The sequence below is a fragment of the Pristiophorus japonicus genome, chromosome 12 (assembly GCF_044704955.1).
Source record: "Pristiophorus japonicus isolate sPriJap1 chromosome 12, sPriJap1.hap1, whole genome shotgun sequence".
NCBI lineage: Eukaryota > Metazoa > Chordata > Chondrichthyes > Pristiophoridae > Pristiophorus > Pristiophorus japonicus.
In genome coordinates, this window is record NC_091988.1 from 70,468,741 (window position 1) to 70,484,024 (window position 15,284).

The 15,284-nt window shown below is 51.0% G+C and overlaps 1 protein-coding gene across 1 annotated transcript in view; it reads right to left on the reverse strand.

Annotated features, from left to right (window-relative positions):
* Positions 1–432: 432 nt before the first annotated feature.
* uroc1 (urocanate hydratase 1) overlaps positions 433–15,284 on the reverse strand; it is a 136,950-nt gene continuing 122,098 nt past the window's right edge. The window contains exons 19-21 of the mRNA XM_070894933.1: positions 7,664–7,745; positions 1,905–2,004; positions 433–722 (exon numbers count right to left, since the gene is read on the reverse strand). Coding sequence (XP_070751034.1) covers positions 582–722; positions 1,905–2,004; positions 7,664–7,745 — 323 coding nt within the window. The 3' untranslated portion in view covers positions 433–581. The remainder of the gene's footprint in view (positions 723–1,904; positions 2,005–7,663; positions 7,746–15,284) is intronic.

Here is a 15,284-nt window from a genome sequence, read left to right on the forward strand (position 1 = left end):
GATTCAGCCTCCACAGCCCTCTGGGGCAGAGAATTCCAAAGATTCACCACCCTCTGAGTGAAGAAATTTCTCCTCATCTCAGTCCTAAATGGCTGATCGCTTATCCTGAGACTGTGCCCCCTGGTTCTAGACACTCCAGCCCGGGGGAAACATCCTCCCTGCATCTACCCTGTCAATCGCCCTCAGAATCTTACATGTTTCAATGAGATCGCCTCTCATTCTTCTAAACTCCAGAGAGTATAGGCCCAATCTACTCAATCACTCCTCACCGGACAGCCCTCTCATCCCAGAGATCAGTGCAGTGTAGCGTTTGCCACACAGGTCAATAGGAATAAATATTCCGCAGGGCGATTCACTTACTCGTCGCCCTGTGAGAAGTGGAACCTTGGAGAGAGGCAAATGGAGGGTGAAGAAGATGATGACAGAAACAGCTGTGAACAATGATTTTATTGTTTATTCTCAGACTGTTGCGGGGGTTTCGACTTCGAGCAGTTAACATTTATCTTAACCGAGCCGGGAGCCTGTTTCGGTCTGACTGGGAGGAGCGGTGGACGGTCAGTTTGTGCGGAAGGTCCTGCTCTCTATTTACGCAGTGCTTTGTCCAGGATCCCCTCATCCTCGACACTGTGAGGCAGTGTCACCCTCAGGGCGCTGTGTGCCTTCATCGTTCGGCAAATGGTCTCATAGGCCTTGCGACTGCCAGACCAGCAGCGACGGGCGACCTGCAGGACAAAGGAAGAAAGAACTTCCATTTCTATAGCGCCTTTCTCAACCTCAGCCACGTCTGCCCTCTCAGGTGGACGTAAAAAAATCCCGTGGCCGGTATTTCAAAGAAGAACAGGGGAGTTCTCCCTAGTGTCCTGGGGGCCAATATTTATCCCTCAAGCAACATCACTAAAAAAACAGATTATCTGCTCATTATCACATTGCTGTTTGTGGGATCTTGCTGTGCACAAATTGCCAGTTGCGTTTCCTGTGTTACAACAGCAATTACAATGGTACCTCGTTGGCTGTGAAGCATGTTGGGATGGCCTGAGGCTGTGAGAGGGTCGATTAGTCCTGAATTCAGGGCATTTTCTGCTTTGAGGGCCCATACCCTTCAGGAACTGGACTGAGACAGTCCAACTCTATCACCTCTGATCCTTGCAGCCAGCAAATGTTGCAAGCAATCTGCCCATCAGCCTGGGCTGGACAATATTCCAAGTCCCAGAGGCGAAAGGCCAGCATGAACCTACTGCACCGCCCAAACCCCAATGTAGGGTGCCATTGGTGAAGTATTGTGGCCAATTCTGGGCACCGCACTTTAGGAAGGATGTCAAGGCCTTGGAGCGGGTGCGGAGGAGATTTACGAGAATGAATCCAGGGATGAGGGACTTCAGTGATGTGGAGAGACTGGAGAAGCTGGGGTTGTTCTCCTTGGAGCAGAGAAGGTTAAAGGGAAATTTAATAGAGGTGTTCAAAATCATGAGGGGTTTTGATAGAGTAAATAAGGAGACATTGTTTCCTGTGGCAGGAGGGTCGGTAACCAGAGGACATAGATCGGAGGTCATTGGCAAAAGAATTGAAAAATGTGAAATGAGGAGAGATTTATTTTACGCAGCGAGTTGTTGTGATCTGGAACGCGCTGCCTGAAAGGGTGGTGGGAGCAGATTCAATAGTAACTTTCAAAAGGGAATTGGATAAATAGTTGAAGGAGAACATTCACAGGGCTGTGGGGAAGAGCAGGGGGAGTGGGACTGATTGGATCACTCTTTCACAGAGCCGGCACAGGCTCGATGGGCCGAATGGCCTCCCTCTGTGCTGTAAGATTCTGTGATTTTTATGCATATGCAAATATTTGTAGAATTAGTCCAATGTGTCTCAGTGAAAAGGATAGAGGAAGCAAGAGAAAATCTGTCACTCACCCCATTGGATACATCCCAGTTTAGCATCATCTTCGCTCGCTCCTCAGCACCCGGGGTCCCATCAAGGAGCAGCCCAAACCCGCCATTTATCACCTCTCCCCTGTTCACCAACAACAAACATCACAAATCAGTGGGCAGCTCCCTCTACACTGTCCCATCAAACACTCCCAGGGCAGGTACAGCACGGGGTTAGATACAGAGTAAAGCTCCCTCTACACTGACCCATCAAACACTCCCAGGGCAGGTACAGCACGGGGTTAGATACAGAGTAAAGCTCCCTCTACACTGTCCCATCAAACACTCCCAGGACAGGTACAGCACGGGTTAGATACAGAGTAAAGCTCCCTCTACACTGTCCCATCAAACACTCCCAGGACAGGTACAACACGGGTTAGATACAGAGTAAAGCTCCCTCTACACTGTCCAATCAAACACTCCCAGGGCAGGTACAGCACGGGGTTAGATACAGAGTAAAGCTCCCTCTACACTGTCCCATCAAACACTCCCAGGGCAAGTACAGCACGGGTTAGATACAGAGTAAAGCTCCCTCTACACTGTCCCATCAAACACTCCCAGGGCAGGTACAGCACGGGTTAGATACAGATTAAAGCTCCCTCTACACTGTCCCATCAAACACTCCCAGGGCAGGTACAGCACGGGGTTAGATACAGAGTAAAGCTCCCTCTACATTGTCCCATCAAACACTCCCAATGGCTGTGGATTCTCAGTTGTTGAGTATTTCAAGGCTGAGATCGATAGATTTTTGGAGTCTAAGGGAATCAAGGGATATGGGGATCGGGCAGGAATGTGGAGTTGAGGTCGAAGATCAGCCATGAGCTCATTGAATGGCGGAGCAGGCTCGAGGGGCTGAATGGCCTAATCCTGCTCCTATTTCTTGTGTTCTTACATTCTTATGATTGGATGTATTCCTGAGGGTTTCATCACCTGACCATCCTCATCCACCCCGCCCCCACACTCGCATCATTGGTCGAACAAGATGTCCATCCTTGCCGTGCCCCGCCTTCCCAATCGGCAGGGGCGCAGATTTTTGTTAACCCATTGGGTGATTCTCGGCTGTCAAAGCCAAACAGCCTTTTTCCCCATTGCCAATATGTTGATAATTAATAAAGGAAAGTGTTTATTAACGCCCCGATGATTTTTCTCTGGGTATTTGCTTGCATCAGTGTCCTGGATCACAACAGATATACGGCACAGAAACAGGCCATTCGACCCAACCAGTCCATGCCGGTGTTTATGCTCCACTCGAGCCTCCTCCCGTCTTTCCTCATCTAAATCTATCAGTATAACCCTCTATTCCCTTCTCCCTCACATGCTTGTCTAGCTTCCCCTTAAATGCATCGATACTATTCGCCTCAACCACTCCCTGTGATAGCGAGTTCCACATTCTCACCACTCTCTGGGTGAAGAGATTAACCTTCAATTCCCGGAGACTCCAGGGCCAATCCTGGATGGCTTGTGACCCCTGGGCAGAAGGAAGCAGCCTATTGCACCAGAGTGATGTTATCCCATTCCCGACACCGGCTGTGACCATGGGCATTAATCCCTCTGCTGCTGTCCGTGTGCTGGGAGATGGGCTGAGCCTGCTGAAAGCACTGTCTGTCGCACCTTTACTCCAGAGAGTGTAAACTTTCTTTCCATTAACCGGGGGCGCTTTCGGCTATTTTTTATCCCTTTTATCGAAACTACTTTAGTCAGTGCTCCTCTGACCTTCCCTCTCCCCCTGCTCAGCTCCCAATACCCCCATCCTGCGCACCTCGCCCCTGCATCCTCAACGTGAAGAAATCAGCACTGTCGTTCCTACTCTTAATTACAACAGTGACTACACTCCCAAAAAAAGTACTTAATTGGCTGTAAATCGGTTTGGGGCGTCCGGTGGTTGTGAAAGGCGCTATAGAAATGCAAGTATTTCATTCTCCTCAATCTTCGTTTCCTCAAAAAGCCGTAAAGCCCTGCTTAGCGCCGATGAAACACTAATCCTCGATTTCGCTTGCCTTTGACTCCTAATCTTCTCAGCCTGTCTGGCGTGAGGTGCCGGGGCCTTGGCTCTTTGCCTCAGCTTTGTTGAACGATGAAAGTGAGCGCGGAGGAGATGCAGGAAGGTGCGTGCTGAAATGTGAGCATCGCCGCTCCCTGCCCACCCCTCACAGTTACTCTGGGAATTGAATTACATCTTCAAGGTAGAAATATTCACGGCTGTTGAGAGTTAGCGTAATTGAAGCCACAAGTGGAATAACATTTATGACTATTACAAGAGGATATTAAAAAGATTTCAACAGTATCTGATATCACTGGGGCTTTGAGTGGCTGATCCCCAGTGCTGAACAGATGCTGGATAACTGAGGGTAGATCTTCATCGACATCTTCAGCATAGGAGAGGTAATCTTTCAGCGACCTTTATCGAACCCGCCTGATTATTATTCCATTGATTTCCCCATACAACGGGTTGGAAGTGAAGTTTCAGCTGTGTCAGCCATGGCTCAGTGAATAGCACTCTCACCTCTGAGTCACAAGGTTGTGGGATCAATCCCACCGAACAACAAAATCTCGGCTGACACTCCAGTGTCAGTACTGAGGGAGTGCTGCACTGTCGGAGGGGCCGTACTGATAGAGTGCTGCACTGTCGGAGGGGCAGTACTGAGGGAGTGCTGCACTGTCAGAGGGACAGTACTGATAGAGTGCTGCACTGTCGGAGGGGCAGTACTGAGGGAGTGCTGCACTGTCGGAGGGACAGTACTGATAGAGTGCTGCACTGTCGGAGGGGCAGTACTGATAGAGTGCTGCACTGTCGGAGGGACAGTACTGATAGAGTGCTGCACTGTCGGAGGGGCAGTACTGAGGGAGTGCTGCACTGTCGGAGGGACAGTACTGATAGAGTGCTGCACTGTCGGAGGGGCAGTACTGATAGAGTGCTGCACTGTTGGATGGGCAGTACTGAGGGAGTGCTGCACTGTTGGATGGGCAGTACTGAGGGAGAGCTGCACTGTAGGAGAGGCAGTACTGAGGGAGAGCTGCACTGTAGGAGAGGCAGTACTGATAGAGTGCTGCACTGTCGGAGGGACAGTACTGATAGAGTGCTGCACTGTCGGAGGGGCAGTACTGAGGGAGTGCTGCACTGTCGGAGGGGCAGTACTGAGGGAGAGCTGCACTGTAGGAGAGGCAGTACTGATGGAGAGCTGCACTGTAGGAGAGGCAGTACTGATAGAGTGCTGCACTGTCGGAGGGACAGTACTGATAGAGTGCTGCACTGTCGGATGGGCAGTACTGAGGGAGTGCTGCACTGTCGGAGGGGCAGTACTGAGGGAGTGCTGCACTGTCGGAGGAGCAGTACTGAGGGAGTGCTGCACTGTCGGAGGGGCAGTACTGAGGGAGTGCTGCACTGTCGGAGAGGCAGTACTGATAGAGTGCTGCACTGTCGGAGGGGAAGTACTGAGGGAGTGCTGCACTGTCGGAGAGGCAGTACTGATAGAGTGCTGCACTGTCGGAGGGGCAGTACTGAGGGAGTGCTGCACTGTCGGAGAGGCAGTACTGATAGAGTGCTGCACTGTCGGAGGGGCAGTACTGAGGGAGTGCTGCACTGTCGGAGAGGCAGTACTGAGGGAGTGCTGCACTGTCGGAGGGACACTACTGATAGAGTGCTGCACTATCGGAGGGGCAGTACTAAGGGAATGCTGCACTGCTGGAGGGGCAGTACTGAGGGAGTGCTGCACTGTCAGAGGGGCAGTACTAAGGGTGTGCTGCACTGTCAGAGGTGCCGACTTTCGGATGAGACGTTAAATCGAGGTCCCATCTGCTCTCTCAAGTGGACATAAAAGATCCCATGGCACTATTTCGAAGAAGAGCAGGGGAGTTATCCCTGGTGTCCTGGCCAATATTTATCCCTCAATCAACATCACTAAAACAGATAATCTGGTCATTATCATATTGCTGTTTGTATAATGTTCCAAAATGGCAGATGGGATAGCAGCTCCCTAGGGAGCTCTCTCTGAACAATTCTTCCCTCTGGCCATCAGGTGCCATCCTTCAACTATCCCTCCTTTAACCTTCCCCTCCCACTGTCTAAGCCCCTTCTGGCTCTAACTTCGACCCCCCAAAGTACCTCCCTACCCCTAAAACCCATGCTGCAAGGGCCCACTGCCCACCCCAATCCCCCTTCCAGGTCGACCTCTCTACTACCTATGGGCCCTCCAACTGGACTCTTGTTCAGCACTGGCCGACCTAGCTGCTCCGGCAATCCCAACTACGGTGCGCCTTCGACCAGCTCCGACAACGCTTGGGCCTGCAACCCTCCGACGACGTTCTGGCCGCTGCCCCCACTCACCGGCGGAGTATCTGCCGAGCACATGGTGTGCACAATGGCTGTGGTAACTTTGACTTCTCTGACCTCTCCTCCGACCACAATGAGGACCTCTGACCTTCCCAATGCCTGCCCTCAGCCAGGCCTCGGTTTTCTCACCGAAGTGCGCTGGTCAACGCCGAGCTTATGACTCGCATCCCGCCATAGGCAACTAGGCTCATACAGCAGTGCCTGGTCTCCAGTCGTCTTGAACCCCCTTGCCACATGGACCAAGAGCTAGCTATGTCAAGCCCATGTGGTAGCCGGTGTGCAATGGCCACCCCACGTTAAAAGAACTCACACACAGGCATCTTCCACCCTTCAAAATGAAATTCGAGACCTGGAACGTCAGGACCCTCATGGACAACCCCAACAGCGACAGGCCGGAACGCCGCACCGCCATCGTTGCCCGGGAACTTAGACGCTTCGATGTCAACATCGCCGCCCTAAGTGAGAACTGGCGGGCAGGGGAAGGCCAGCTCAAGGAACAAAGTGGAGGTTACACCTTCTTCTGGAAAGGCAAACCAGAGGAAGAACGCCGCCTCCACGGAGTCAGTTTTGCCATCGAGAACGAGCTGCTCGACTACCTCAGGCACTCCCCCTGCGGGAGCAGCGAACGCCTCATGACTCTCCGACTCACCCTATCCCAGAACCAGTGTGGCACAGTTATCAGTGCGTACGCCCCAACACTCAACGCAACAGATGAGGCCAAAGAGCAGTTTTATTCCAGCCTCGAACAATCCCGGTCCCGAGACCCTATGGACGATCTTCCTTGGTCACTTCAACGCCAGAGTCGGCTGTTTGTGGGAGCTTGCTTGTGTGCAAATTGGCTGCCACGTTTCCTACATAACAACAGTAACTACACTCCAAAGGTACTTCTTTCCTTCTTTCTTTCAGCTGTACAGAGTGTGGTTAGACCCTGTCCGGAGTAACTGTGTTCAGTTTTGGGAAACGCACTTGAGGAAGGATATATTGGCTTTGAAGCACAGATTCATCAGAATGATACCGGGGGCTAAAAGGACTAAATTAGTCCTTGAATGTGCTGTCAATTCCCAAATCTATGCTCATCTTTCCCATTTGAATTCCTCCAACCGGGTGTCCGTCCTTGCCACAGCACTGAAGCGGACCTTATCAAAGTTAACAATGATATCCTGTGTGACTCTGAGCATGATAAACTATCCCTCCTCGGCCAGATCGGGGGAGTTGGGGAGTTGGGGAGTGGGACTGGTTGGATTGCTCTTTCACAGAGCTGGCACAGGCACGAAGGGCTGATTATATTGCAGTCTACACTTGCCGGGACTCGAGCAGTTCACCTCCTGCCTCCACGGCGGGGAATATTACCGCCCAGCCAAAGGTCCACTGTAGGCAGTGCCCCAACAGTTCCAATTCACGGGTGCACACTCACCATCCCACACCTCCGCCGTTGTGCAAAGCCACCCAAGTCGCTCCTCGGAAAGAATCGCCAACAAAGTTCTGCACCGCCATGTCTGAGAAAAGAGAGGGAGACACGTTAGTTAACATGTTCAAATGTATTTGTTTTGTCTTACCACACTCCTGTGAAGCACCTTGGTACGTTTCACTACATTAAAGACGCTCACCACCATTATCATCAGAGGCAGTCCCTCGAAATCGAGGAAGACTTGCTTCCACTCTAAAAGTGAGTTCTCAGGTGACAATATGGGAATTACAGTCTCTGTCACAAGTGGGACAGACAGTGGTTGAAGGAAAGGGTGGATGGGGAGTCTGGTTTGCTGCACGCTCCTTCCGCTGTCTGTGCTTGTTTTCTGCATGCTCTCGGCGACGAGACCCGAGGTGCTCAGCGTCCTCTCGGATGCTCTTCCTCCACTTAGGGCGGTCTTGGGCCAGGGATTCCCAGGTGTCGGTGGGGATGTTGCATGTTATCAAGGAGGCTTTGAAGGTGTCCTTGTAACGTTTCCTTTGCCCACCTGGGGCTCGCTTGCCGTGTAGGAGTTCCGAGTAGAGCTCTTGCTTTGGGAGTCTTGTGTCAGGCATGCGAACAAAGGCATGCCTGACACAGCAACTTTTATAAGTACAAGTTGTTGTTGTTGTTTATTATGGTGACCTTCGGCTTGTGATTAGCAAACGGTGCTCCAACATCTCCCGGCCCTCCCATGGGACTCAGTGTTCCCCTTTTGGACACAGGCCCAGATTTGCAGAGAGGTCCATGGGGCACCCGGGAATGCTGTCAGTGGAGCATGTGCCGGGGCACTCCTCAAACTGGGTTGTGTGGGGTGGGGGAGGGAGGGGTTCTCAGGGAAGTCAGGCATTAAGCTGAAGAGGAGCAACAACAACTTGCATTTATATAGCGCCTTTAACATAGTAAAAGCAACCAATGGCGCTTCATAGGAGTATTATAAGACCAACATTTTTACGTCGACCCAGATAAGGAGATATTGGGACAAGTGACCAAAAGCTTGGTCAAAGAGGAGAGAGAGGTAGAGAGGCGGAGAGGTTTAGGGAGGGAATTCCAGAGCTTGGGGCCCAGGCAGCTGAAGGCACGGCCACCAGTGGTGGAGGGTGGAAATCGGGGGATGCGCAAGGGACCAGAATTGGAGGAGCGCAGAGATCTCGGGGGTTGTGGGGCTGGAAGAAGTTACAGAGATAGGGAGGGGGTGAGACCAAGGAGGGATTTGAAAATAAGGAGGAGAATTTTGAAATCGAGGCATTGCCTAACCGGAAGCCAATGCAGGTCGGCGAGCACAGGGGTGATGGGTGAGCGGGATTTGGTGCGAGTTAGGACACGGGCAGCCGAGTTTTGGATCACCTCAAGTTTAAGTAGGGTAGAATGTGGGAAGCCAGCCAGGAGAGCACTGGAATAGTCAAGTCTGGAGGTAACAAAGGCACGGATGAGGGCTTCAGCAGCGGATGAGCAATACACTGAGATGTTCGCTCCCCCCACCCCTGCAGGATGTTTTGACCTCCCAGTTGTCACTCTCCAGCTGCCAGAAGAGCCCCCCCCCCCGCCCCACCCCGCCCCCAAGGTCTGAGAGACTGTAGCTGCGATCCTGTTACTGCCCACAGCTGCTGCCTCAAGTCCCTGAGCCAAGGCTGGTCCTGAAGCCAGGCTAATGGGCCTATAGCAAAATCAGGCACTGAGAGGCCTTCACACATGCAACACATTCACCGTGGTAATCAGCAGCCTTTTGAAGCCCCACCCCACCTGCAGGTTTGACGAGGATCCCCTTCCCACAGCGGGTACATGGCTGGGCAGAGGCTCAGGCTTCAGCACACCCAGGGGCCAGAAAATGCAGCAGTCTCCACCTCTGGCACCTTTTGAATAGACAAATGATTTCCTGGTGAGAAGGTGGGCAGGTGGGTTTGGAAGATTATGGGGAGAAGGTGGGTAGGTGGGGTTGGGGGATATGGGGAGAGGTGGGTAGGTGGGGTTGAGGGGTATGGGGAGAGGTAGCTAGGTGGGGTTGGGGGATATGGGGAGAGGTGGGTAGGTGGGGTTGGGGGATATGGGGAGAGGTGGGTAGGTGGGGTTGAGGGATATGGGGAGAGGTGGGTAGGTGGGGTTGGGGGATATGGGGAGAGGTGGGTAGGTGGGGTTGAGGGATATGGGTAGGTGGGTAGGTGGGGTTGAGGGATATGGGGAGAGGTGGGTAGGTGGGATTGGGGGATATGGGGAGAAGGTGGGTGGGTGGGGTTAAGGGATATGTAGGGAAGATGGGGACGTGTAGTTGGGTAGGTAGAGTTAAGGCTTGTTGCAACTTCAATCGTTCCCTGTGAAAGCCATGTACTTTGAAATTCAGGTCAGTGGAAATCGCATCATGTATGATCGCTGTTCCCCTCAATCAGTGATGCAGGGAGTTGGGCAAAATCTTTATTGTAACCAAAGTGGCTCCGAACTGACCCCCATCTGGACGGAATTCCTCATCAGCGCCAAACCCCGAAACCTCCCTCGGGAGCCGGCGCCTCACAACTTGAGCCGCCTTGGGGAAATCCCCTCCGTGCCTTTCAGTTCTGCGCGGAGGGGTTTCCTGTACGGGCTGCTCCTGCACACTCTCCACATTGCCATCCTCGTCTGCCGTCCGGACACGCCATGGCGTACCATCTTGCCGTCCAGAGGAGGCGGGGGTCCCCGATGGAGTGCACTCTACGTGGGAGTCCTCCCACTATTTATCGGGGACTTGGCCTGGAGGGTGGTGCACGGAGCAGTCCCGTGCAATAAATTTTTAAGTCGGTTCACGGGCTCCCAGGCCGCCTGCAATTTCTGCGGTCTGGAAGAGTCCGTGTTCCATGTTTTTATTGAATGCACGAGGTTGCAGCCCCTGTTCAACTATTTAAAGGGGCTGGTCTTGAAATTCTGGTTGCACTTCAGTCCCACACTCCTGATCTTTGGGCATCCTGTGCGGAGGGGAGCGGGTAGGTCCAAAGGCCTCCTCATAGGACTGCTCCTGGGCACGGCCAAGGGTGATCCACGCAGCGGGCGGTCGAGGGGGTCGTTCAGCCTGACTGCCTGCCTCTCTTCTGCGCCTACATCCGAGCCAGGGTGTCCCTGGAGATAGAGCACGCGGTGTCCACCGGTACGCTCGCGGCCTTCCGCGAGAGGTGGGCGCCGGAGGGACTGGAGTGCATTATTACCCCCGGCAACCAAATTTTAATTTGATTTTATATGTTTTAAAGTTTAATTTGTTTAATTGCTGGTTTTAGTGTCCCCCTCCCCTTTTATAGGGGGCACTTGTAAAATTTATGATTTTAATGCACCCAAAAAAATCCAAAAAAAACACAGAAAAAAAACAAAACAAGAAAGGGCAGTTGAAAAGTGTCTGGCTCGGGGTGCTTCCTTTAAAAGAGTTGTAACCAAAGTAGCTACCATCAATGACTCATCAATCTGCTAATCAGACATTAAGACAACCTGTTATGTCTCTAGATAGAAACATAGAAAATAGGTGCAGGAGTAGGCCATTCAGCCCTTCTAAGCCTGCACCGCCATTCAATGAGTTCATGGCTGAACATGCAACTTCAGTAACCCATTCCTGCTTTCTCACCATACCCCTTGATCCCCTTAGTAGGAAGGACCACATCTAACTCCTTTTTGAATATATTTAGTGAATTGGCCTCAACAACTTTCTGTGGTAGAGAATTCCACAGGTTCACCACTCTCTGGGTGAAGAAGTTCCTCCTCATCTCGGTCCTAAATGGCTTACCCCTTATCCTCAGACTGTGACCCCTGGTTCTGGACTTCCCCAACATTGGGAACATTCTTCCTGCATCTAACCTGTCTAAACCCATCAGAATTTTAAACGTTTCTATGAGGTCCCCTCTCATTCTTCTGAACTCCAGTGAATACAAGCCCAGTTGATCCAGTCTTTCTTGATAGGTCAGTCCCGCCATCCCGGGAATCAGTCTGGTGAACCTTCGCTGCACTCCCTCAATAGCAAGAAAGTCCTTCCTCAGGTTAGGAGACCAAAACTGTACACAATACTCCAGGTGTGGCCTCACCAATGCCCTGTACAATTGTAGCAACACCTCCCTGCCCCTGTACTCAAATCCCCTCGCTATGAAGGCCAACATGCCATTTGCTTTCTTAACTGCCTGCTGTACCTGCATGCCAACCTTCAATGACTGATGTACCATGACACCCAGGTCTCGTTGCACCTCCCCTTTTCCTAATCTGTCACCATTCAGATAATAGTCTGTCTCTCTGTTTTTACCACCAAAGTGGATAACCTCACATTTATCCACATTATACTTCATCTGCCATGCATTTGCCCACTCACCTAACCTATCTAAGTCGCTCTGCAGCCTCATAGCATCCTCCTCGCAGCTCACACTGCCACCTAACTTAGTGTCATCCGCAAATTTGGAGATACTACATTTAATCCCCTCGTCTAAATCATTAATGTACAGTGTAAACAGCTGGGGCCCCAGCACAGAACCTTGCGGTACCCCACTAGTCACCGCCTGCCATTCTGAAAAGTCCCCATTTACTCCTACTCTTTGCTTCCTGTCTGACAACCAGTTCTCAATCCATGTCAGCACACTACCCCCAATCCCATGTGCTTTAACTTTGCACATTAATCTCTTGTGTGGGACCTTGTCGAAAGCCTTCTGAAAGTCCAAATATACCACATCAACTGGTTCTCCCTTGTCCATTCCACTGGAAACATCCTCAAAAAATTCCAGAAGATTTGTCAAGCATGATTTCCCTTTCACAAATCCATGCTGACTTGGACCTATCATGTCACCTCTTTCCAAATGCGCTGCTATGACATCCTTAATAATTGATTCCATCATCTTACCCACTACCGATGTCAGGCTGACTGGTCTATAATTCCCTGGTTTCTCTCTCCCTCCTTTTTTAAAAAGTGGGGTTACATTGGCTACCCTCCACTCGATAGGAACTGATCCAGAGTCAATGGAATGTTGGAACATGACTGTCAATGCATCCGCTATTTCCAAGGCCACTTCCTTAAGTACTCTGGGATGCAGTCCATCAGGCCCTGGGGATTTATCGGCCTTCAATCCCATTAATTTCCCCAACACAATTTCCCGACTAATAAGGATTTCCCTCAGTTCCTCCTCCTTACTAGACCCTCTGACCCCTCTTATATCCGGAAGGTTGTTAATGTCCTCCTTAGTGAATACCGAACCAAAGTACTTGTTTAATTGGTCTGCCATTTCTTTGTTCCCCGTTATGACTTCCTCTGATTCTGACTGCAGGGGACCTACGTTTGTTTTTACTAACCTTTTTCTCTTTACATATCTATAGAAACTTTTGCAATCCGTCTTAATGTTCCCTGCAAACTTCTTCTCGTACTCCATATTCCCTGCCCTAATCAAACCCTTTGTCCTCATCTGCTGAGTTCTAAATTTCTCCCAGTCTCCGGGTTCACTGTTATTTCTGTCCAATTTGTATGCCACTTCCTTGGCTTTAATACTATCCCTGATTTCCCTTGATAGCCACGGTTGAGCCACCTTCCCTTTTTTATTTTTACGACAGACATGAATGTACAATTGTTGTAGTTCATCCATGCGGTCTCTAAATGTCTGCCATTGCCCATCCACAGTCAACCCCTTAAGTATCATTCGCCAATCAATCCTAGCCAATTCACGCCTCATACCTTCAAAGTTACCCTTCTTTAAGTTCTGGACCTTGGTCTCTAAATTAACTGTTGCATTTTCCATCCTAATGCAGAATTCCACCATATTATGGTCACTCTTCCCCAAGGGGCCTCGCACAACGGGATTGCTAATTAATCCTCTCTCATTACACAACACCCAGTCTAAGATGGCCTCCCCCCTAGTTGGTTCCTCGACATATTGGTCTAGAAAACCATCCCTTATGCACTCCAGGAAATCTTCCTCCACCGTATTGCTTCCAGTTTGGTTAGCCCAATCTATGTGCATATTAAAGTCACCCATTATAACTGCTGCACCCTTATTGCATGCACCCCTAATTTCCTGTTTGATGTCCTCCCCAACATTACTACTACTGTTTGGAGGTCTGTACACAACTCCCAATAAAGTTTTTTGCCCTTTGATGTTCTGCAGCTCTACCCATATAGATTCCACATCATCCAAGCTAATGTCCATTCTAACTATTGCATTAATCTCCTGATGCTCTGATAATGACTCCACGAGGCAAAGTATTGCACTTGAACTGTAGTGACCTTAGTCCGTTTAATATAACTCCAGAGTGAGGATACCTGGGTACCTGTGGTGTACAGATGACCCCTGGGCCTCCACCAGTTGCGCCCTCTGGTGGTGTCAGCATAGTGTATACAGTGTGAACCTTGTTGATGGTATCTCCAGTAAACAAGTCTCCATCTTATGCAACTATACAGTGACTACACAAAGAGTATATCTATAGTATGCATATATAACTTAACCAAATCCTGATAGAGTGAAATTCCGCTAAAGCAAGACTGCCCCTGCACCAGAGATGGGGATTCCCAATGAGCTGTGTGGTGTGGCACTGAGACAAGCTGGCCAGAAAGGTCTGTTGGTCTCAGCCTTGTTGATGGTAAGAAAGAAAGAAAAACATGCATTTCTATAGCACCTGTCACGACCACGTGATGATCCGAAGCGCTTCACAGCAAATGAAGTTCTTGTGAACTGTAGTCACCAGGTTCCACAAACAGGATTGTGATAATGACCGGATCATCTGTTTTAGTAATATTGATTGAGGGATAAATATTGGCTCCAAGACGCCAGGGAAAACTCCCCTGTTGTTCTTCGAATAGTGCCGTAGAATGTTTTACGTCCAACTTGGTTTAATGTCTCATCCAAAAGACTGCAACTCCAACAGTGCAGCGCTCCCTCAGTACTGCCCCTCCAACAGTGCGGCGCTCCCTCAATACTACCCCTCCGACAGTGCGGCGCTCCCTCAATACTGCCCCTCCGACAGTGTGGTGCTCCCTCACTACTGCCCATCCGACAGTGCGCGCTCCCTCAGTATTGCCCCTCCATCAGTGCAGCACTCCCTCAGTACTGCCCCTCCAACAGTGCGGCGCTCCCTCAGTACTGCCCCTCCGACAGTGCGGCGCTCCCTCAATACTACCCCTCCGACAGTGCGGGGCTCCCTCAGTACTGCCCCTCCGACAGTGCGGCGCTCCATCAGTACTGCCCCTCCGACAGTGCGGCGCTCCCTCAATACTGCCCCTCCGACAGTGTGGTGCTCCCTCAGTACTGCCCATCCGACAGTGCGCGCTCCCTCAGTATTGCCCCTCCATCAGCGCAGCACTCCCTCAGTACTGCCCCTCCGACAGTGCGACGCACCCTCAGTATTGCCCCTTCATCAGTGCAGCGCTCCCTCAGTACTGCCTCAAAGGCGATAACGTGCTACCCACTGAGCCACAGGTGACACTTTGAAAGTTATTATATTTGCTCTCAGTATCACGGGGCCAGACAAGGAGAAAAGTCAGCCAGGTTCCCAATTCTTGGTCATTGTCTAATGACTTCTTCTGACAAGTCTATGGATGTCGGGTTCGGACGAGAACTTGCTTGGCCTATGATGCCCCCCCATGGTGGAATAATCACAGTGGCTGGACTCAGAT